This window comes from Eulemur rufifrons, chromosome 2, assembly GCF_041146395.1.
Source record: "Eulemur rufifrons isolate Redbay chromosome 2, OSU_ERuf_1, whole genome shotgun sequence".
Taxonomy (NCBI): Eukaryota; Metazoa; Chordata; class Mammalia; order Primates; family Lemuridae; genus Eulemur; species Eulemur rufifrons.
The window spans coordinates 7198296-7220617 of NC_090984.1; the positions used below are offsets into that span (position 1 = coordinate 7198296).

The window sequence follows — 22322 nt, forward strand, 5'->3', positions numbered from 1 at the left end:
ACTCACCTCCGTACCTGAGTTCCTTCTGCCCCGGGAAGGCTTCGTATCTAACCACTCGCTCCCAGTGGATATTTGCACGTCTCCAGATTTTGCTTTTGTCAGAAATGCTGCCACAATTGTCTTTATACTCGAACCTTCCTTTTCCACAGGTGTTTCCTTCCTCAGCTTCAGGTAGATCCCAGGAGTGGGATTCCAGGGCCGTGGCCAGGCTGGTGTTGAAGGCCCTGGGTGGCTTTCTGAGCACACGGTGCTGGTTCCCTGTGCTTGGCTGTCTGGGGACCGTGTGCTCAGAGCCCTCCCTCTGTGGCCTTGGGCACTTGAGATCGGCTTTTGCCGGATGTGCAGTTACTGCTGGGGGCTCGATGCCCATGAGGAAGGAAAGAGCGTTGGATGTTTGCAGCGATGTTTTCCTCTAGGGGTTGCTGAGAGCCCGCAGGAAGGGTAAAATCACAGGGAACTGAATCCAACGTGCAAGGCTTCTAGGTGCCTCTGGCCTCAACAGGGGCACCCCTGGATACACAGGCAGCCCTGAGCTGGTGGGACAGACCCACACACCCAGCATCAGCAACACATGGGGACCGGGGCATGTTGCAGAGTTCGGGAAGCGCAGGGCGTGTGTGAGCCACGGAACTCGACTGGAGAGTTCTACAAGTTGGAGGCAGCATGTGCTACCCAGATTGATGGGCGCTGGCTCACGGCCAAGTTCTGGGAACATTAGGGCCTAAGGGGACCCTGGCATGGGCCACCTGGGAAAATGTCCCAGTGGAACACCTAGGAAGGCTGCCTGGAGGAGTCGTCCCTGGGGTGGGTCTGGAAGGGCAGGCGGGGGCTCGGCCACCTTCTTGCCAATGGCAACAGTGTGAGTTTGCTAGGGCTGCCTTAACAAAGTACCACAAACTGGGTGGATTAAACAACAGAAATTTGTTGTCCCACAATCCTGGGGGCCAGAAGTCTGAGATCAAGGTGTCAGCGGCGGAGGTTCCTTGTGAGGTCTCTCTCCTTGGCTTGGAGATGGTGTCTTCTCCCCGTGTCTGATCTCGGGGGTCTTCCCTCTGTGTGTGGCTGTGTCCAAATTTCCCCTAGTATTAAGGACACCGGTCACATTGGATTAGGGTCCACCCTAATGGCCTCATTGTACCTTGATTTCCTCTCTAAAAACTCTATTTCCAAATACAGTCACGTTCTGAGGTCCCGGGGCTTAGGACTTTGACACATGTAACCTGGAGGAGGGGGAGAAAAATTCAACCCAAAACAGTGACAGTGCCTGTCCCAAGGGACCCAGGCGACGCGTGGATGACGACTAAGCGTGTGCAGAGGGTTTGTTCACCGCCTCTGTGTGTCTTTGTTGCAGCTGGAAGCCCACATCCTGGTGAGTGGCCCGTGTCCCTCCGCGCTTGAACTCGGGGAATGGTCAGCCTACCTTCTGCAAGATCGGTCTGTCTTTGCCCACCGCCTGCCTTCTGGGTCGAGCCCTCGTGCCCTGCAAGGCTGGGACCTGGCCTCTCCTGCCTGGCCTGGTCCCCACGTCCTCCCTGGGACAGGCCGAGCATGTGTCTTTCCATCCCTGTAGATCTGCACGCAGCTCCCTAAGTAGGCAGAGCCCAGCCCGGCCCCTCTGTCTTCAGACCTTCCCCCTCCAGCGCTTCCTTCTGCTCCCGTGCCGGTGTTAAGGATTCGTCCTGGGGTTTGCCCGCCACGCTTGTCCGCCCACGACAGAGAAGGCTGGGTCATGTCCTTGAACTGGGCACACGCTGGGCTGCCCTGAGTTCCCCACGCGTGTCTGTGCCCCCTGCAGGACCCCCGCGGCTCTCGGATGATGGAGTGGAGACACCTGAAGCCCGTCTGCTGTGGTGAGTGTCCTCCTTCCCTTCCTCGCTGTTTCTTCCCCTGCAGGCTGCCAGCTGCACGAGTGACCAACCTTGCAGGTAAACAGTGTGACCTGTCCGGGGGCTCCCTCCCCAGTGTACCCCCACTGCCACCACAGCCGGAGGGGACCAAGGAGGAGCAGAGGGCAGGCACACACCCGGGAGGCGGCAATACCGTGGGTTCGGGTCCCAGAACCTCAGCCTGGCCCGCGGCCCCGGCCCCGCACATTTGGACCCTCTGCCCATGTTTCTCTGCGCAATCCCTGGCTGGGAATTGTGCCCAGAACTCAAGAGCTTTCTGGAATATTCTGGCCTTGTTCATTGGCACCTGCTCCCACTGTCTTCCTGCCGCAGGTTGAAGACCTCGTCACCCGCACTGCACGAGACATTTCTGTTTCATTTAGGAGTCAGAACAGACTTTGCTTTGGCCAAAGGAACCAGCTTTTTTCTTTTTTCTATGACGAGAAGGGCTGTGAAATTGACGTCGCCCTCTTTGCTCTGGCCGGGAGGGACGTGGTGTCCCATCAGAGGACAGGGGATGGGTAGAACTGGGGAAGTCCGAGGACAGCCGTGCACCCATTAGGGCTGTCCAGAAGTGGAGCGGTGGTGGGACCAAAGGCAGGACTCACAGGGGTCGCTTGGTGACCCCCCTGCCTCCTTCTGTCTCCTGCCCTGGTGCTCGGCCCTTTTGTTCTGTTCCATCGTCCCTCTCTGCCTTCGTCCCTCCCTCTCTCTCCCTGGCTTGCCATCTTCCTACCAGCAGATACTTGCTGGGGACCTTGTAGCTACTGTGATGGGGTGAGCTTCCAGTCCCATGGGGGAAACAAACACTAACTAAACAGCCCAGATGATGTCAGTTGTGATGAGTGCTAGGCTGGGGAAGTCCAGACTCAGAGAGGGCAAAATGGGGCTCTATCCCAGCCTGAGGTAGCAGTGGCAATCCTGGAAGGCTGCCTGGAAGAGGCATCTTTTCGGTGACAAAGTGAAGAAGGAACAGGAGGTAGCCAGGCAAAGCAAGTGGCCAGGAAGCACGTTCCAGGAAGGGACCCCGCATTTGAGAAGAGCTGTGGGTGACTGAGGGAGTGAGGCTGGAGGCCAGACAGAGGCCTGGGTGTCTGGAGAGTTGAGGGCATGGGTGAGGTTGGTGAGAGCCGGGAAAGAGTATGGACTTGATCTTTTTTTTTTTTTTGAGACAGAGTCTCACTCTGTTGCCCAGGCTAGAGTGAGTTGCCATGGCGTTAGCCTAGCTCACAGCAACCTCAAACTCCTGAGCTCAAGCGATCCTCCTGTCTCAGCCTCCCGAGTAGCTGGGACTACAGGCATGCGCCACCATGCCCGGCTAATTTTTTCTATATATATTTTTAGCTGTCCATATAATTTCTTTCTAATTTTAGTAGAGATGGGGTCTCACTCTTGCTCAGGCTGGTCTCGAACTCCTGAGCTCAAACGATCCGCCCACCTCGGCCTCCCAGAGTGCTAGGATTACAGGCGTGAGCCACCGCGCCCGGCCTGGACTTGATCTTAAGAGCACAGAGGAGAGGAGTAGTCAACTTCTTGTTTTTAAAAATCCCCTCAGGTGTGATGGCTCATGACTGTAGTCCCAGTGACTCGGGAGGCTGAGGTGGGAGGATTGCTTGAGGCCAGGAGTTCGAGACCAGCCTCGGCAGCATAGCCAGACCCTGTCTCTAAAAATAATAATAATAATAAAAAACCCTTGAGATGTGTGTAGACTAAGGGTTCTCAACCAGGGTGATTTTGTGCCTCTTTCAGGGGGCATTTGGGGATGTTGGCCACAGGGTCCTTAGAAAACGTGTGCTCCCAGCAGTACCTTAAATGTCCTCCAGTCATCAAAGACCCCCCTTCTCTGAATACTTGGAGAAAGAGTCGTGTCAGCCATCGCGTTTTCCCATTCCAGTGTGACGGAGGGAAGCTGTGGGTGCCGCTGTAGGCTCTGGGTTCTGCCAGAGTCTCTGGGGCGCTGCCCTCCCTGTCTGACCACTGGGGACGAGTGGAGCATGTCACACTCAGGGGCGGAAGATCCCCCAGAGCTGCCCGGAGTCAACGTGCACATTCAACCCCCCCATCAGCTCCCAGTGTGCAAGTAGAGCTCGGGCAGGGCTCAGGGCTGACCCAGAGCAGACGGCACCTCCCGCGCCAGAGGCCAGTGATGTTCCTGGCCGATATTTGGAGGGCGGTGGTCTGCCCTGTCCCTGTCCATCTGTCTGTCCATCCATCCATGCATCCATCTCAGTGATTCCCACCCGGGGGTGACTTTGCCCCCTGGGATACTGGCAACATCTGGAGACGTTTTAGGTTGCCGCCGTTAGGGGAGGCGGCGGTATCAGCATCTGCTGGCTGGAGGCCGGGCTGTTGCTCAGCACCCTGCAGTGCTGGACGCCCCGCCCCGGACAAGAGCGCTGCCCTGGATGTCAGTAGCCGGCCAGGAATGACTCCTGCTCGGGAGCAGAAGGGCGGGCGGGGCCGGTCCATCTCCCTTGTTTGTCCCGCTCCCGGCCTGCACTTGACCTTGGCTGCAGGCTCTCCCAGGAACATGAGGTGCAGCCTCTTCCTGTCCCCTCCCTCAGCCCACTGGGGGTCTCAGGCCTGCTCCAGCGCCTGCCCTGCAGCGTCCTGCTCCTTACAGACCCCACCAGCCTCTGCGTGACCTCCTGGGGGGGCTGCCCAGGGCATCGGGAGCAGCAGGGTCCCGGGGTCCCTCTTCCTGGACCTCACTGCTGCTGGGTGCTGAGGCTGGGCCCCCGCTGGTGGCTCTCCGCAAATGCCCTCGCCCGGCACAAAGCGTGTGTCTCTCCTCACACAGGCATCACCAACATGAGCTTCCCCTTGTCCGACCAGCCCGTGTTGGGAGAGTGGTTCATTTTTGTCGAAATGCAAGGCCACGTGTACAACAAGTCCTTCGAAGTTCAGAAGTATGGTGAGTGAGTTGGAGGCCGTCAGGGTCCTGGGATTTCAGATCTGGGAGGAACCTCAGACGTCACGAGGAGGCTGATGAAGAGGAGGAGGACGAGGGTCCCCATTCGTTGCGGGCTCACAGTGGCTGAGCGTGGTGGTGGAGGACAATCCTCCCTTCCCGCCTGGGCCTTCCAAAGTGCTGGGATGACAGGCTGAGCCGCTGCACCACGGCCGTCTTACCCGTTTGTAAGCGCACAGTTTGGTGGCATTAAATAAATACATTCATCCTGTTGTGCAGTCATCACACCGTCCACCTCCAGAACTTCTCATTTTCCCAAACTGAAACTGTCCCCATGAAACTCTATCTCCCCGCCCTCTTCCCCAGGCCCTGGCACCCACCGTTCCATTTCCTGTCTCTATGAACTTGGTGACTCTCGGGGCCTCAGATAAGGGGAATCGCACAGTATTTGTCTTTTTGTAACTGGCTTATTTCACTTGGCATAATGTCCTTAAGGTGGATCTGGTCGTAGCCACGTATCAGAATTCCCCTCCCCTTTTAAGGCGACTCTACGAGGTCTCTCCACTTTACAGATGGGGACACTGAGGCTGAGAGAGCCGTTCAGGAAATTGTTCGGGTAACAAGAGCCAAGAGTGAACGTGAGCCAGAGCTGCTTACTCTGCGTCTGCGCTAAAATTCTCCCCCCTGTGGTCAAGGGCTTGTCCTCCTCTGGAGGAGGGAGCGGCTGTCACCGTCTGGGTCTGGGCGATGGCTTGCAAGCAGCAGGAGCCCAGTGCAAAGTCCCATAATACAAGGAAGGGATTTGTAGCTCCTGTAAAGAGGCTCTCACGACCGGGTTCTCTCCGGTTTTCGGAGCTGTGCCCCATGTCTGTGCCTCCCTTGGCCGTGCAAGGTGACAAGATGGCTCCACGCTCCCAGGGTTGTCCAGCAGCAAAGACAGAGACCTGCTCCCAGCTACAGTCACCCTGAGGACGCCTCTTGTGGGCTCCCAGGAGTCACAGCAGCAGAGAGGCTCCATGTGGCCACTTGTCCAGCCCTGGGATGGGCTGGAATCCGCCACCCTCAAAGCACACGGTCTCACAGTGATGGGAGGTGCCACCCCCCCAACCCAGGAAAACAAGATCCTGGTCCCCCAAAGACAGGAAATAGATGCAGCTGGCAAAATCCCCAGGGAGCCTGTCTGCAGAGCGGGCTGTGCACCGGTATACCGTGCCAGCCGGGGCAGTGGCCCGCGCAGCTTTGCTGCTGTCCTTCTGACGCATTAAGTAGGCTCCTGAGGCCACCTCGGTGGGAGCAGCTGCCCCCGCATCACCTCTGCACTCTCTCTGTTCAGTGTTGCCCAAGTTTGAGCTTCTGATTCACCCTCCCCGGTACATCCGAGACCTGGACGCCTGCGAGACTGGCACTGTGTGGGCCAGGTGAGAAAGAGGACCCCTCCCCACCCCCCGCCACTGTGCTGGGGGTCCCCTCCCCACCCCACAACCATGCTGTGGAGGCTCCCTCCCCAGGGCATCCCCTCCCCCACTGCCTGCCTCCCTCCCACGTGGTGTCCCCTTGCCCCACAAGCGCGTCCCACACCACCCCCTGTGTGCCCTTCCCACGCTGGCTGGCATCACCACGCCTGTGGGTGTGCCCCTGCCCCCAAAGCATCCCTCTCCCCTACTACCATCCCCTACCTCCTGCGGGTGCGTCCCACCTGCTGTGGGCAGGCTGTCCTCCCTGTCTGACCGCTGGGGACAAGTGGAGAATGTCACGTGCTCCCCCGTGGGCGTTCCCCTCCCCCGCCTTGGGCAGTGCTTGGCTCCTGCCCCCCATGGGTGTGCTCCTCTCCCCCAGGTGTGCCCCCCCCCGCATTCCCCCCAGTGGGTGTGCTCCTCCTCCCCCCGTGGGAGTGCTCCTCCTCCCCCAGTGGGTGTGCTCCTCCTCCCCCCGTGGGAGTGCTCCTCCTCCCCCAGTGGGTGTGCTCCTCCTCCCCCTGTGGGAGTGCTCCTCCTCCCCCCATGGGAGTGCTCCTCCTCCCCCAGTGGGTGTGCTCCTGCCCCCCATGGGTGTGCTCCTCTCCCCCAGGTGTGTCCCCCCCCCGCCTTTCCCCCAGTGGGAGTGCTCCTCCTCCCCCCGTGGGAGTGCTCCTCCTCCCCCCATGGGAGTGCTCCTCCTCCCCCCGTGGGTGTTCTCCTCCTCCCCCCGGGGGAGTGCTCCTCCTCCCCCCGTGGGAGTGCTCCTCCTCGGCCAGGCGTGCCCCGCTCACCCGCATGCCCCCTATGCCCCTCCCCCGCGGCCCCTTCCCCCGCCTGTAGGCGTTCACTCCCCACCATGGCCTTGCCCCCCCAAATGTCCCTTTTCCCTTTGGGGTCCCTCTCCCTTGAGGGTGCCTCCTCCCCCTGCAGCCCCCCTGACATCCCACGGCGCCCCTGGCTGGGTGCTGCCCGGGGAGAGGGGTTTCTGGAGGGGGCTGCGCAGCTGATGACCGGGTTACTGACTGACCCCGAGCCAGGGTCGACCCAAGGGCATGAGGGCATGCTGTCCCCTTCTGGGTGTGCCCGGGGCAGCCCTGAGGGCCCCCCACTCCTGTCTCCCCTCTGTCGCCTTCCCAGAGGTTGTAGCGGAGAGGGCCCTCCGGTCTGCGTCTCCCGCAGCTGTGTGCTGTTTCCAGTCCAGTGCGCAGACGGCGCACATGCGTTTGTAGTCTAGGAGATACTATTGAAACGCCTGGTGCTATTTTTTTATTGGCTGAGCTGTCCCATTTTGCTCCTGTTCCCCGTGCACAGGTGTCCCCTCTGCACCAGCCGTGACATGTTAATACAGACGTTTAAGTTTCACCAGCATCCCTGAGAGGATAGTTCTATTCCCATTCTCTGGTTGAGGAAACAGGCTCAAAGAGGTCAGGTCCCTGGTTCAAGGTCGAACTCATTAGCTGTGACCAGGTTTCCCAGGTGCCCACAAGGGCCTGTTCCTCTGCTCTGTCCTGCTCCAAAGGTGTCACCAACCTGGTGCTCTCAGGTTCAGAGATCCTGTCTGCCCTTCGGTCTGTTTTTCTGTCACCTTGGTGCAGAGGATCACAGGGCCCTGGCATCATCTGTCTCGGTTCCAGGCTGCAGGGGGTCTGTAAAGACAAATCGCAGGATGGGGGAGGGGAGCTATATCAGTCAGGCTCCTACTGGCCTTCCTGAGGCTGGCGGCCCCCTCCGCCCCACCTGGGGTCTCTGGGCTGTGGAATCGAGTGCCGGTTGTCCTTTCATTCCAGGTACACCTTTGGGAAACCCGTGTCGGGGGCCCTAACCATCAACATGACTGTAAATGGCGTGGGGTACTACAGCCATGAAGTGGGGCGCCCCGTTCTCAGAAGCACAACGGTGAGGAGTGCGACCCCCCGCTCCAGCCCCCAGCCGCAGCTCCGCCATTAACCGTTTCATTTCACTTTCTACAACAGTTATGTGGGGGGATCTTGCTGAGGGTAAAATTGCTGCGGGCTGAACATAGAAACTTTAGAAAATATATAAAGGAAGAAAATAAAGACGACCGGCTCCCTAACAGGCAGACACAGCCTCCACTGGTGTTTTGGTGTGTTTCCTCCTAGGTTTTGGTATGTTAAGTTTTTAAAAAAAATAAATAAATGTATCACTTGTAGTCCCAGGTCCTCGGGAGGCTGAGGCAGAAGGATTGCTTGAGCCCAGGAGTTGGAGGCCAGCCTGGGCAACATAGCGAGACCCTGTCTCTAAAAAGATAAAAAGTAATAATAATTTTATTGAGATATAATGCACATCCCATACCAGTCACCCTTATAGAGTGTACAAGTCAGGGAATAGTCTTCATTAAGTCACAGAGTCGTTCCTTTTGAGGAGCCACCAGATTGTGAATGTCACTGCACTATTGTACATTCCAGTGTATGCCAAGTTTTGGAGCCTGTTTTTGGTGTTCAACATAGTCACACTGTGCGCACGCTGCAATGTAACAGGCACCCACCTTCCTGGAGATTGCTTGTCTCTGTAGGTGCCTGCGACATTAACCCTTTTGGCCCCGGTTGCTCCCCACTCCCCAATCAAAGTTCCTTTCCTGTCTCTTTGCCACCTGGGACACATCTCCGAGGAGTGGACACCCTGGCCCCTCACCTATTCCGTGCCTGGCGCTGGCACCCTAGGTATCCCAGCCGTTCTCCTTGGGGGCTGACAGTTGGTGGCTTTTGTCTTATTCTCCCGTTTGCTGAGTCATTTATTCCATAGTTGTCTCTGGACGTGGATTATTTGCTGGGCCCAGGGAGGGGTCCTGAGACAGGGGTTGAACCGGGGCTTTCTGTGCTCTGGAGTGGGGCTGGCCTGGTTCAAATGTAACCCCTGCTGCCTGGGCTGAGGGAGATTGTGTCAGCACCGTGGGGACCTCTTTCCTCTTCTGCCCAATGACACCAACACCCGTCTTCCCTGGGACATTGTGCAGATCCAGCAAGAGACCCTCTGCACAGTCCCCATGCAGTGGACTATGTCACTTAGTGTCCCCCGGCCCTCCACGTGGCCAGGGAGTCCTGCACCTCGGGTGTGTGGTTGGGGGGGAGCCCCTGAGGCTGCCCCAACCCCACGTGAGCACAGCCTGTGTTTTTCCCCCTCCAGATCCTCGGCTCCCAGGACTTCGACATCTGCGTGAGGGACATGATCCCGGCAGACGTCCCCGAGCACTTCCGGGGCAGGATCAGCATCTGGGCGACGGTGACCAGCGTGGACGGGAGCCAGCAGGTCGCGTTCGATGACTCCACTCCTGTCCAGAGGCAGCTGGTGGACATCCGCTACTCCAAGGACACGAGGAAGCAGTTCAAGCCGGGCCTGGCCTACGTGGGGAAGGTAAGTTTGGGGTTACCGCACCGCCTCCCGCCTGAGGGCCACTGTGAGACTCCTGCCACTGCCAGGCTCCCCTGGCTCCCCAGTGGTGACTCCGCTCTGATTCAGCTGAAAACGGGTCTGCTGGTTGCCCTGACGTAAGCTTTGCCCTGGCTGCTGTGTGGAGTGTGGTGAGAGCTGGCCCCCCAGCAAGGGCCACGGGACATTCCTCCACCTAAAAGGACGATCTACTTTATTCCATGCGGACATCCCTGTACCTGTAGCGGTCATCCGAGACACTGGGTGGCCGTTTATTAAACCAGTTCCTCTAAGGCAGTGCTGCTTCATTTTTTATTCATTCATTTATTTTTTAGAGACAGGGTCTCACTATGTTGCCCCATCTGGTTTCAAACTCTTGGCCTCAAGCAATCCTCCTGCCTCAGCTTCCTGAGTTGCTGGGACTACAGGTCTGAGCCTCCATGCCCGGTCTAGCTTCTTAATTGGGTTGATTTTATCCCTTGAGGACCTAACATCAGAGTCCCAAAAGGCAGATCCCCTGTCCTCGAGACCAACTGATTCAGACCCCCTGGTGGGGGCAAGCGGCATTTTGAACGAGCCCCTGCCTGCCACCCGCCACGTGATTCTCATGCACAGTAAATATTGAGGTGACCAGAAATTGTGATCCTTATTACAATTCTTAAATGGGGGTGTCTTCATGCCAGTTGCAGCTGTGAGGAGCGGGTGAGGCCAGCAGAGCCCACTGTCACCGAAGGGAAAGCAGGCCATGGCCCTAGAACCCTGCCTCTGCCCGCCCGCCAGTTCCCTCCTGCCACCCATGAGTCACCCACGTGGTGCTGGCTTCTGTCCTCACACTGAGGCCTGACTCTGCTGCTCCACTCTGGGCCTCCCTTCTCTCTCTGAGCCGGGGTCCCAGCCACCACTGCCTCACACACAGAGACACACTCCTGTGCCCCTCCCTCTGAGGGCCCCAGCTTGAGTAGAAACTAAAGGACTTCGTGTAGGCTCAGAACGTGTTCCAGGAAGGGGCTCAGGACTCTCAGTTTGGTCAAAGGGGAGCATTTCACATATGACCGAGAAAATCCACCATCTGCATTAAAGAGCGGAGTGTTTCATAGGATCATGTGGGCTGAAGCCTGGGTCACTCTGTCACCAGATACCTACACAGCGGAGGGGCTGTTCCAGGGTCCTTCAGGGGCCGTGATCCATGCTCCTTTCAAAACATCCATGCCTTCCTCGTTCTGACTGACTGTCTAAGGGTCACACGGAAATGTTCTCAGCACTGTCCACCAGTCCCTGCCCTCGTGCGGCATTGGGTTAAGGTAATTTGTACTTTGTGACTTCTTTGCCAAATCCAAGAGCATGAAGGTTTACTCTTAGGTTTTCTTCTAATAGTGTTATAGTTTTAGCTCATACATTCTGGTCTCTGATCCATTTTGAGTTAATCTGTGTATATGGTGTGAGGTAGGGGTCTAACTTTGTTGCCTTGCATACAGATATCCAGTTATCCCAGCACCATGTATTTTTTTTAAGAGACAGGGTCTTGCTCGATCACCCAGGCTGGAGTGCAGTGGCCTGATCATAGCTTACTGCAGCCTTGAACTTCTAGGCTCAAGCAATCCACCTTCTTCAGCCTCCTGACTAGCTAGGACTATAGGCACATGCCACCACACTCGGCTAATTTTTACAATTTTTTGTAAAGATGGGGTCTTACTATGTTGTCCAGGTGGATCTCAAACTCCTGGCCTCAAGCAATACTCCTTCCTCGGCTTCCTAAAATGCTGGGATTATAGGCGTGAGCCACCATGCCTGATCCCATTTATTGAAAAGACTTTTTTACCCCATTGAATGGTCCTGGCACCCTTGTCAAGGCCTCTCATCAATTGACGGGAGAGGTATGGTTTATTTTTGGACTCTCAGTTCTATTGCGTAGATTTCCATGTCTGTCCTTATGCCTGTATCTTGATTACTGTAGCTTTGCAGTAAGTTTTGAAATTGGGTCCTTCTTTGTTCTTTTTCAGCATTGCTTTGGCTATTCAGGGCCCCTTGCAATCCCCTGTGAATTTTAGGACCATTTTGTCCATTTCTGCAAAGAAGCCAGCTGGGATTTCAGTGGCGATGATATCGATTCTGCAGATCAGTTTGGGGCATGTTTCCACCTTAATCGTGTTGAATTTTTGATGACCCCTTCTAGGTGGAGCTGTCCTACCCAGATGGCAGCCCTGCCAAGGGGGTGACGGTCCAGATTAAGGCAGAGCTGACGCCGAAGGACAACATCTACACCAGTGAATCAGTGTCCCGGGGTGGCCTGGTGGGGTTTGAGATTCCTTCCATCCCCACATCAGCCCAGCACGTGTGGCTGGAGGTGGGTGAGTTCCCTAGACCCTGGTCATTCAGCCGGCAGGGAGGGATGTGGCGTTTCTCCCAGGCTGGGGTTCCCAGTCTGATGGAGCCAACCAGATGGTGGGGTGGATGACCCAGCCATCCCAGGGAGGGTCGGGAGGCTGGGGAGAGGTGAGGGTGTCTGGCCCAGTCATGCCAGAGGAGGCCTCCCAAGGGAGTCTCTCCAGGTGGACTCCTGACCACACAGGGGACAGCCAGGTAGCTCATGGATGGAACAGCATGCATGGAGGCTCAGAGGTTCCTGTGATCATACTGTAATCGAGTCCTGCAAATGCTCAGCTGGGGGAGGGAGCTCATGGGGGTGCTCAAGGTTTCCCTGGAAAGCAGCATCAGGGAGACAGAGGGATCTGATTGGTTTTTTAAATTTAAAAAAATTTTTTAGAGACAGGATCGGTTTTGCTCTGTCACCCAGGCTAGAGTGCAGTGGCGTGATCATAGCTCACTGCAGCCTCGAACTCCTGGGCTCAAGTGATCCTCCTGCCTCAGCCTCCTGAGTAGCTGGGACTACAGGTGCAAGCCATCATGCCTGGCTAATTTTCATTTTTTGTAAGAGTTGGGGTCTTGCTATGTTGCCCAGGCTGGTCTCAAATTCTTGGCCTCAAGCAATCCTCCCGCCCCCAGCACTTTGGGAAGCCAGGTGTGAGCCACCACGCCCAGCCAAGAGGAATCTGATTTTTGAAAGCCAGTGGTCACTCCAGAGCCTTCAGTGGGGGCTGTGGCTTCGGGGCCACAGCAGGCAGGACAGAGAGGCCACCAAACTGGAGCTGTTGAGGAAGTAGAGTCTGCAGGACTTAGTGTCCCATCGACACGGGAGGGATGAACAGGAGTGATAGAAGATGAAGAGGATGTCCCAGCCCTAGGCTTTGGGACTGGATGGACACTGCAGCCCCGCACAGACTCCCCAGGGAGAGACAGGAGAGCAGCTGAGGGTAAATGTGTGCATGGGAACCAAGGACACTCGTGGTTACTTTGTCCTCTGTGGGTGACACGCCCTTAAAGATTTTAACCACTGAAGCCACTGCATTACCAAGTGACATTCACAGCAAGATGCGTCCACGCTCTCCTGTGTTTGCACTGCTACTCAACGCAGAGCACAGCCGTTTGGTCACCTGGGCCACTGTCCTGTATTGCTAGAGTGACCATAGCCTGGCACCTCTCAGACCCCTGGAGGAACCAGAGACGGTCTCCCCAGTTGGGAGATTGCAATGACTCCTGCCACCCACTACCAGAGTTGGGCCACACTTCCCAGGTGACAGGTATAACCCTCAATTCACACACCGCGGCCATAAGCCCAGGGGTCCCTGGGCCACCTGTACATCTGAGCCACTGGCCACAAATTCGGGGCTTCCCACTGCCCCACCGCCTTTCAATTACAGTTTTATCACAGCAAAAATGATACGAGTTAGGACCAACCAAAGAGGCAGACGCACAGGGCGAGGTCTGCGAGCGTCCCAGAGCTGAAGCTTTGTAAGGGAAGCTCCTATGAGCTTCCGAGTCCGCGGTTTTTTGGGAGGCTCATGACACTTGCATGATTGGCTAAATCACTGGACGGAAGACTGATCTCAATCTCTAGGCTTCTCCCTTCCCTTGGAGGTCAGGCTGATGTCACAGGGCTCGAAGCCATAACCCTGTGATCACATGGGTGGTCTTTCCGGTGTGGCCGGTCCCCGCTCTGGGCCATGTTATTAGCCTGTACTATTGAGATCCAGCGTGAACAAGGAAGATACTCCCACGGCTCCAAGAATTGCAGGGGTTTAGAGGCTACCTACCTCCCAGGAACCAGGGACAAAGGACTCCCTCTGGCCTCTCCATTGCATAAGCCGCATTGTTTCAGCAGCAAGTGCTGGAGACCAGCTCAAATCCCCCAAGGGGCAGAATGACGCAGCCGCCCAGGGCCTGGGGCTTGCAGGGTAGGGCTGCAAGCTGAGTGGGCTGGGTCCCGAGCCCCAGGGATGCTGTCCAACACGGCTGCCCCTTTTCCTCTGTGTTTATTTCCCCGGGGGAGGGGGTGGGCGGGGTTATCGCCCCCAAGAAGCCACCAGGGCCACTGGCTGGTGGGAGGAGAAGGAAAGAGGCTTTCCCAACATGTCCCTGGTAGAGCCTCCTGCCCCTGCCTGAGCCAACCCCAAGCACCCTGCGGCTGGTCTGCGACACTCGCTTCTTGGGTAGGGGAGGCGCAGGTGCTAGCCACACTGGACCCCAGTCCCTGAAGATTGGGGAAGGGGTTCCCCAAAGGGAAACTGAAGCATGAGAGGGTCTTGCTGCAGGGCAGAGCAGGCAGAAAGAAGTTCCCCAAGAGCCCTCTCCGATGCCCGGCACCCAGGCCTTGACCACATGTCCTCTGCTCTTCAGACCAAGGTGACAGCGCTTAATGGGAAGCCCGCGGGCACCCAGTACCTGCCCAGCTACCTCTCCCTCGGCAGCTGGTACTCGCCCAGTCAGTGCTACCTGCAGCTGCAGCCGCCCTCCCGCGCCCTGCAGGTGAGATTTTCAGGTCCTGCCCCTTCCTGGGCCGGACGGCACCCAGGAATTGACGTGTGTGAGCTTCCAGGGGATGCAATACTGCCGCTGACGGGGGGCCCCCATCCCTTTAGCAGGGAAGGTATTCCGTGGAATGGATGCACTGCCATTTATGTATGATGGACATTTAGGCTGTGGCCCAGGACTTCCTGTGACAAACACCACCACGGTGCCCCAGGGTGCGGTGCCCCCAAGCCAGACAAGGGGCCACTGCTGTTGGGCCAGCGTCTGCCCCGTCCAGAGCCTCCCTCTCTCATGCAGAGGCACCGGGGGTTTCTCCAGCCAGACGCGTTGGTCGTGAAGATGAACTTGGGGTGATGTTTCACATAAGTCTTTCCTGGGCTGCTATTTTGCAATCTTGATTAAGATTATGTGTATAAGATTGTGTGTATACATATATATATATTTTTAAATTAATAGACTTAGTTTTTAAAGAGCAGCTTTAGGTGGACAAAGACATTGAACAAAACGTACAGAGAGTTCCCATATATTCCCCTCGCTGCTCCCGTTCTCTGGCCACTGTTATCAGCATGTTGCATGGTGCGAAACGTTTGTTACAATTGATGAATGGATATTGATTCAATATGCATTTAAGGTTTTTCCGCATCTTTTCATGGCTTGAGAACTCATTTTTTCTTATTGCTGAATAATATTCCCTTGCAGGGATGTTCCACAGTTTGTCTACCCACTCACCTATGGAGAGAGATGTGTGTGTGTGTGTACATGTACGTATGTAGCATGTGTGCACATGTGTGTATATACATCTGTATGCATATGTTTGTTTATATGTGTGTACACCTGTATGTATGTGTGTGTATATGCTCCACTCACCTAGGGGAAGATATATATGTATATATGTTATATGTGTGTATATATTTTATATGTATATCCCACTCACCTTCAATAAATGAGTGGATAAATATATAGATGTGTAAAGTTGACCCTTGAACAGCGCTGGGGTTAGGGGTGCCAACCCACTGCGCAATCAAAAATCCACTCGTAACTTTGACTCTCTAGAAACTTACAGCCCGCTGTTGACTGGAGGCTTTACCGATAACATGAACAGACGAGTAGACATATTAATATTGTATATGTTATGTGTGTTATATACTGTGTGCTTACAATACAGTGAGCTAGAAAGAAAAGAAACTGTTATTAAGAAAACCATAAGGAAGAGAAAATACATTTACTATTCCTTAAGTGGAAGGATCATCGTAAAGGCCTTCATCCTGGTCATCTTCATGTTGAGTAGGCGGAGGAGGAGGAGGAGGAGGAGGAGGAGGAGGAGGAGGAGGAGGAGGCGGCGGCGGCGGGGTTGGTCTTGCTAAGGGGTGGCAGAGGCAGAAGAAAATCCACACGTGAGTGCTGTTCAAACCTGTATTGTTCAGGGTCAATGTATATATATGTATGCGGATGTGGATGCGTGCCTGTGTGTGTGGATACCCAGCTACCCACACATGCATGCATATATTTAAGTTCTGTCAACCCCTCTGTTAACTCTGTGGGCTGGTGGCAGGCTTGCTGGCCCGCCGTGTGCACCCTGGCTGCATTCCTGGTGGGGCTTCCAGCTCCAGCTGTGGCCCTGGCCTTGGCAGAAGTGTTGCTCTTAATGGAAACCAGTTGTCATCGCAGCTCCCAGGGCCCTGCCAGCCCATAAACCTTTCACACTCCTGAGCGTGTGAAGGGCCCCTGGGGTATGGCTCGGAGGAACTGTGGTGCCATGGTGACCCGTTCCTTGGATTAATGGCCACCTTTGCAGGAGTTGTAACAATGAGAAACTCAGACAGGACCATCCCCAGCTTGGCTGAACACACTGTTCTCGTTGTGATGCTGTTAAGCTGGTGGTGCGGGATGGGGACACTGGTCTTGGCCTCCTCCTCGGGGCGCAGGAAGAAGCCCTGTGCTCTCAGCTGCCCAGACTGTTGTTCAGATTAGGCGAGGACTTGGCTTGGCCACACAGACTTTGCTATCAGGGTGACATCTCCATCCTATCTGCATTGGGTCAGCATACTCCCGCTCCTCTTCCGGCACTAGGCTGCCACCGAGGGGCCCGGGGCACAGCCTCAGGGCATGGAGGGAAGATGTGTTCATGCTGGGGCCCCTTCTTCTGGCACCAGGGCACATGCAGGGGGTGGGGGGGAGCTGGAGGTCCCCACTGCCTGCTTCTCTGCTTCTGCCACTCTAAGCCTGTTTTGCTCTGTAAACGGGGGCTGTCACCCTAATCTTTTAGGGTTGCTGTGATGCTATGGGGTTAGTGCACAAGAAGAGGAGGAAGGTTTGGGCTCTTTCCTTTCATTTTTTCCAAAATCTCAAACAGAAGGGAACTTTTGCTTGGGTGTCTTTTTATAAGAGGGACATTTATAAATTTAGAGTGAAATTGGAAGAAAGAGTATTAATGTAATAAACAATCATGTGCCTTTCACCTTGATTTACAAATTAATATTTTGCCTACATCCTTCCATCCATCCATCCACTCTCCATCCATCCACCCTCCATCCATCCATCCATCCACCTTCCACCCATCCATCCATCCACCTTCCACCCATCCATCCATCCACCTTCCATCCATCCACCTTCCACCCATCCATCCATCCACCTTCCACCCATCCATCCATCCACCTTCCATCCATCCACCTTCCACCCATTCATCCATCCACCTTCCACCCATCCATCCATCCACCTTCCACCCATTCATCCATCCACCTTCCACCCATCCATCCATCCACCTTCCACCCATCCATCCATCCACCTTCCATCCATCTACCTTCCACCCATCCATCCGTCCACCTTCCACCCATCCATCCATCCACCTTCCACCCATCCATCCATCCACCTTCCATCCATCCACCTTCCACCCATTCATCTATCCACCTTCCACCCATCCATCCATCCACCTTACACCCATCCATCCATCCACCTTACACCCATTCATCCATCCACCTTCCATCCATCCACCTTACACCCATTCATCTATCCACCTTCCACCCATTCATCCATCCACCTTACACCCATCCACCTTACACCCATTCATCCATCCACCTTCCATCCATCCACCTTACACCCATTCATCTATCCACCTTACACCCATTCATCCATCCACCTTACACCCATCCGTCCATCCACCTTACACCCATTCGTCCATCCACCTTACACCCATTCATGCATCCACCTTACACCCATCCATCCATCCACCTTCCACCCATCCATCCATCCACCTTCCACCCATTCATCCATCCACCTTCCACCCATTCATCCATCCACCTTCCGTCCATCCATCCATCCACTCATTTCTCTGCACATTTTTTGGCTGCAGCATTTGAAAGCAAGTTACAGACATGCTAATGCTTCACTCTTAAATACTTGATCACAATATGTGCTAAAAATAAAGACATTCTTTTACCTGACCTCAAAGCCATTGTCACACCTAAGAGAATTCCATTAACTCAATCACATCCTCTAATTCAAGGCAATATTTAGGTTTTCAAAGGGTGTTCTCAAAATGTAACTTGTATTTAGTGTGTGTGCGCATGCACGCATGACTACACAATTGTGTCACACGTATGACTGTGCATGTGTATGCATGTGTTACATATGCATGAATGTGCATGAACATTTGTGTGGTTTGTGTGCATGCGAACCTGTGTGTATGTTCCTTTTTTTCAGGATTCATTTACATGTTGCATTTGGCTCTTTCATCTTCCTAGTTGCTCTTGATCTACTGCCTTTTGTCATGGTGATCTTTATGAAGCATCTTGGCCTGTTTGTCTTGTCCTACATTTTGAACTAAATTCAGTTTATAAAAAACCTGGGGTGAAATTACTGTGCAGGCGCTGCCCTTGTTGCATCTCATCAGGGGATGATATTTGTGTGGGTCCACCCTTGCTTAAGCTGATCTGATTTTTGGTTTGGGTCTGGTTCCTGCTAGCCCTTTCCCTCTATGGGTGAGATTAGTAAATACAGGTGACACTCAGGCACTCCAGTGACTTGGCACCCAATGTCTTTTGCATCATTGACAATTCTTATTGCAGTTATCACATTGGGGCTTCATGATGGTGCCTTCTGAATTTTACCTCTGCTTTACTTTTATGAACTGACATTCTTCCATAAAAAAGGAATTTTCCCTTCTTTCTCACCATTATTATTATTTTGAGATAAGGTCTCACTCTGTCACTGGGGCTAAAGTGCAGTGGGGTCATCATAGCTCACTGCAACCTCAAACGCCTACGGTCAAGCAATCCTCCTGCCTCAGCCAAGTAGCTAGGAGCCACCATTATTTTTGTGGTTGTTCTGAGTATGCCTATGGACATATGGACATTTATTATCCAATATGTTGTAATTCATTACATCACACTTGTTTTTTTTAAAACTTTTTATTTTGGAATAATTTTAGATTAACAGCAGAGTTGCCCAGACAGTACCCAGAGTTCTGTATACCCTTCATCCAGGTCCCCTTACTGTTTAGAATTGGGTTGTTTGTCTTTTTGTGGTTGAGTTGTGAGAGTTCTTTACAAATTATAGATATGAGGCCCTCATTGGATGTATGATTTGCAAATATTTTCTCCCATTGTACAGGTTGTCTTTTTACTTTCCTGATAGTGTCCATTGCTGCAACAAAAATTTTTAGTTTTGGTGAAATACAATTTATCTATTTTTTTTTTCTTTTGCTACTTGTGCTTTGGGTACCATATCTAAAAGAACCCATTGCCAAATCCAAGGTCATGAAGATTTACCTCTATGTTTTCTTCTAAGAGCTTTATAGTTTTAGCTCTTACATTTAGGTCTTTGATCCATTTGAGTTAATTTGTGTATATGGTGTGAGGTAGGGATCCAACTTCATTATTTTGCATGTGGAGATCCAGTTGTCCCAGCACCATTTGTTGAAAAGACTATTTTTTCCCCATTGAATGGTTTTGGCACCTTTATTAAAAATCAATTGACCATAGCTGTATGGATTTATTTCTGGGCCCTCAATTCCATCCCATTGATCTATATCTCTTTGCTTATGCCAGTACCACACTGTCTTGATTACTGTAGCTTTGTAGTAAATTTTGAAATTGGGAAGTGTTGAGTCCTCCAACTTGGTTCTTCTATTTCAAGGTTGTTTTGGGCATCCTTTGCATTTCCATATTAATTTTAAGAACAGCCTTTCCATTTCTGCACAAATAGACCATTGGGATTCCAATAGGTTTCCCCTAACATTAACATGTTACAAAACCATGATACATTTGTCAACACTGGACATAACTATTAACTAAATTCCAGACTTTATTTGGACTTCCCCAGTTTTTCCACTCAGGGACTTTTTGTCTGGTCTTGGATTGCCCTTAGGATCCCGCATCACATCTCATCATCACATCTCCTTAATCTCCTCCAATCTGGTGATTTCTTAGTCTTTCCTTGTCTTTCATGACCTTGACACTCTTGAAGAGTTTACTCCTCTTTTTGCTGCTCAAATTCCCCAAATTTGGCTGTGAGAGTCCTTTTGGGCCAGCTCATTAAACAGGCAGATTCTTGCTTCAGGGAGAGGTGGAATGACATTTATTAAGCACCTACAGTGTGCATATGTGATGTTGAGCATGACATATTCATTATCTCATTGGAACATCAGGACTCTCTGTCTAGGAGATACAGCTATATTTTACATGTGGGGAAACTGAGACTCAGAGAGGTGAAATGACTTGCCAAAGGGCCCATGACAAAAATGATACTTCTGCCCCAGATTTCCCTCCTCTGGGCTTTTGGAGTGGTCCAGATATAGGGGAAAGTCACAGACCACAAAACATGGGGCATAGGGGGGAACTCTAGGCCAGAGGCCCAGAAGGTGACTCCCCATGGAGGCTGTGACTTCATTGTTGGACATGGTCACACCCCAAACCCCCAGAGAGGTCACAGGACCTGGGAGGCATCAGCTTTCTTTTTTTTTTTTTTTTTTTTGAGACAGAGTCTCACTCTGTTGCCCAGGCTAGAGTGAGTGCCGTGGCGTTAGCCTAGCTCACAGCAACCTCAAACTCCTGAGCTCAAGCGATCCTCCTGTCTCAGCCTCCCGAGTAGCTGGGACTACAGGCATGCACCACCATGTCCGGCTAATTTTTTTCTATATATATATTTTTAGCTGTCCATATAATTTCTTTCTATTTTTTTAGTAGAGATGGGGTCTCGCTCTTGCTCAGGCTGGTCACATCAGCTTTCCTGATGGGCAACTTTGGGGTTAAGCGTGGAGGTCTGACATCAGCCCTCCTGAGTTTGAATCCTGCCCCTATATTGGGCAAAGAAACAAGCCTCAGTTTCCTTCTCCAGAAACTCGGGGATTTTTGATAGTACCCAACTCATTGAGTGTACGTCCAATGAGAAGGTCCAGCCCATTGCCAGCAGTGGCACCTACGATGTTAGAGAGTAGTTCTTAAGGCTACTCTCCCTTCTGACACCAATTGCAGGGTTTGGGAGTCCTCAAACCACCCTTAGTTTCTTTCATTCTCTAGAAGGATTCACAGAACTCACTAAAAGCTGTTCCATTCACAGTTACAGTTTATTACGGTAAAGAATACAGATTAAAATCAGCTAAGACAAGCAGAGTCCAGGATAGTTCTGCACATGAACTTCATTTGTTGAGTTACGGACATTGTTACTTTCCCAGCTGCAATGTGTCACATGGTGTACTGACAGCCAGGGGAGCTCCCCTGAGCTCTGTGTTCACAGTTTTTATTGGGACTTGGTCACATAGACCTGAATGACTATGAATGCCTGTGTGGCTGAACTCATTCTCCAGCCCCTTTAGAGGTTGAGCTGATACTTCATGGCCCAAGATCCCCACCAGAAATCACATTGTTACTATTTGATGTGACCCAAGACCTCTTATCAGGCAGGACATTCCAAGCTATGGGCAAAAGCCAGGCCTCTGTCTTTGGGTCAGATTCAATTCTTTACTACGTGACACCTTATTGAGAGCTTCCGTCTGCACCACGTGCCTGCAGAGAGGTGAGCATCACCCTGTACATTGACTAGAGGCCAGGACTATATGTCAGGCACTCTGCCCCAAGACTAGGACACCTCCCCCAGCCATCCCAACCTTCCGTCTGGCCCCAGAGCAGCTGTCTCTCTGGGGTGGGCTGCAATGTTAGTGGCAGGCAGAGCCCCCATGCTGTGTGTCTTCCACAGGTTGGAGAGGAAGCCTATTTTTCTGTGAAGTCCACGTGTCCTTGCAACTTCACCTTATACTACGAGGTGGCTGCCCGGGGCAACATCGTGCTCTCAGGCCAGCAGCCCACCCACATCACCCAACAGCGAAGCAAGCGGGCAACCCCCGTCCTGGAGAAGCCAATTCGTTTAACACACCTTTCTGAGACAGGTAAGGCCTGGCAGCAGGGAGAAGGTTCCTGTTTTTCTTTCCCAACCACTGAGACTGGGATGGGTGCCCCACGGAAAGACAAGGGAAGACCCAGCAGAGAGGGAAGCCCACCTCAGGACAGAGGGGACATGTCCCCAGTGAGACCAGACTGGGTCCGGGAGGGTGGGCAGTGACCAGCTGCTGGAGGTGGAGAGGTTCAGACTCTAGGCTATTTTCACTGTGTGTCTGCAGCGGACAGGGACAGGCCAGCCTCAGGCTGGGCTCCTGCACTGGCCCACACTGTGCTATCTTGTCTCTTTGCCAAGGCTCTTCCCCTGCCTATGAATCCTCCTCCTCCTCCCTTTCCTTGACTCCACATGCTCCTCACAAGACCCACCTCCCCCTCAGGGTCTTCCCTAGTCCCCCTGCTCTTCAAAACCCTTCTGCCCAAAGCA

General features: G+C 53.5%; 1 protein-coding gene across 1 annotated transcript in view; it reads left to right on the forward strand.

The window, feature by feature from the left end:
- CPAMD8 (C3 and PZP like alpha-2-macroglobulin domain containing 8) overlaps nt 1–22322 on the forward strand; it is an 89278-nt gene that overhangs the window by 12802 nt on the left and 54154 nt on the right. Inside the window, 9 exon segments of the mRNA XM_069483198.1 lie at nt 1352–1369; nt 1796–1850; nt 4687–4800; nt 6131–6215; nt 8042–8150; nt 9399–9626; nt 11815–11985; nt 14376–14504; nt 21699–21888. Coding sequence (XP_069339299.1) covers nt 1352–1369; nt 1796–1850; nt 4687–4800; nt 6131–6215; nt 8042–8150; nt 9399–9626; nt 11815–11985; nt 14376–14504; nt 21699–21888 — 1099 coding nt within the window.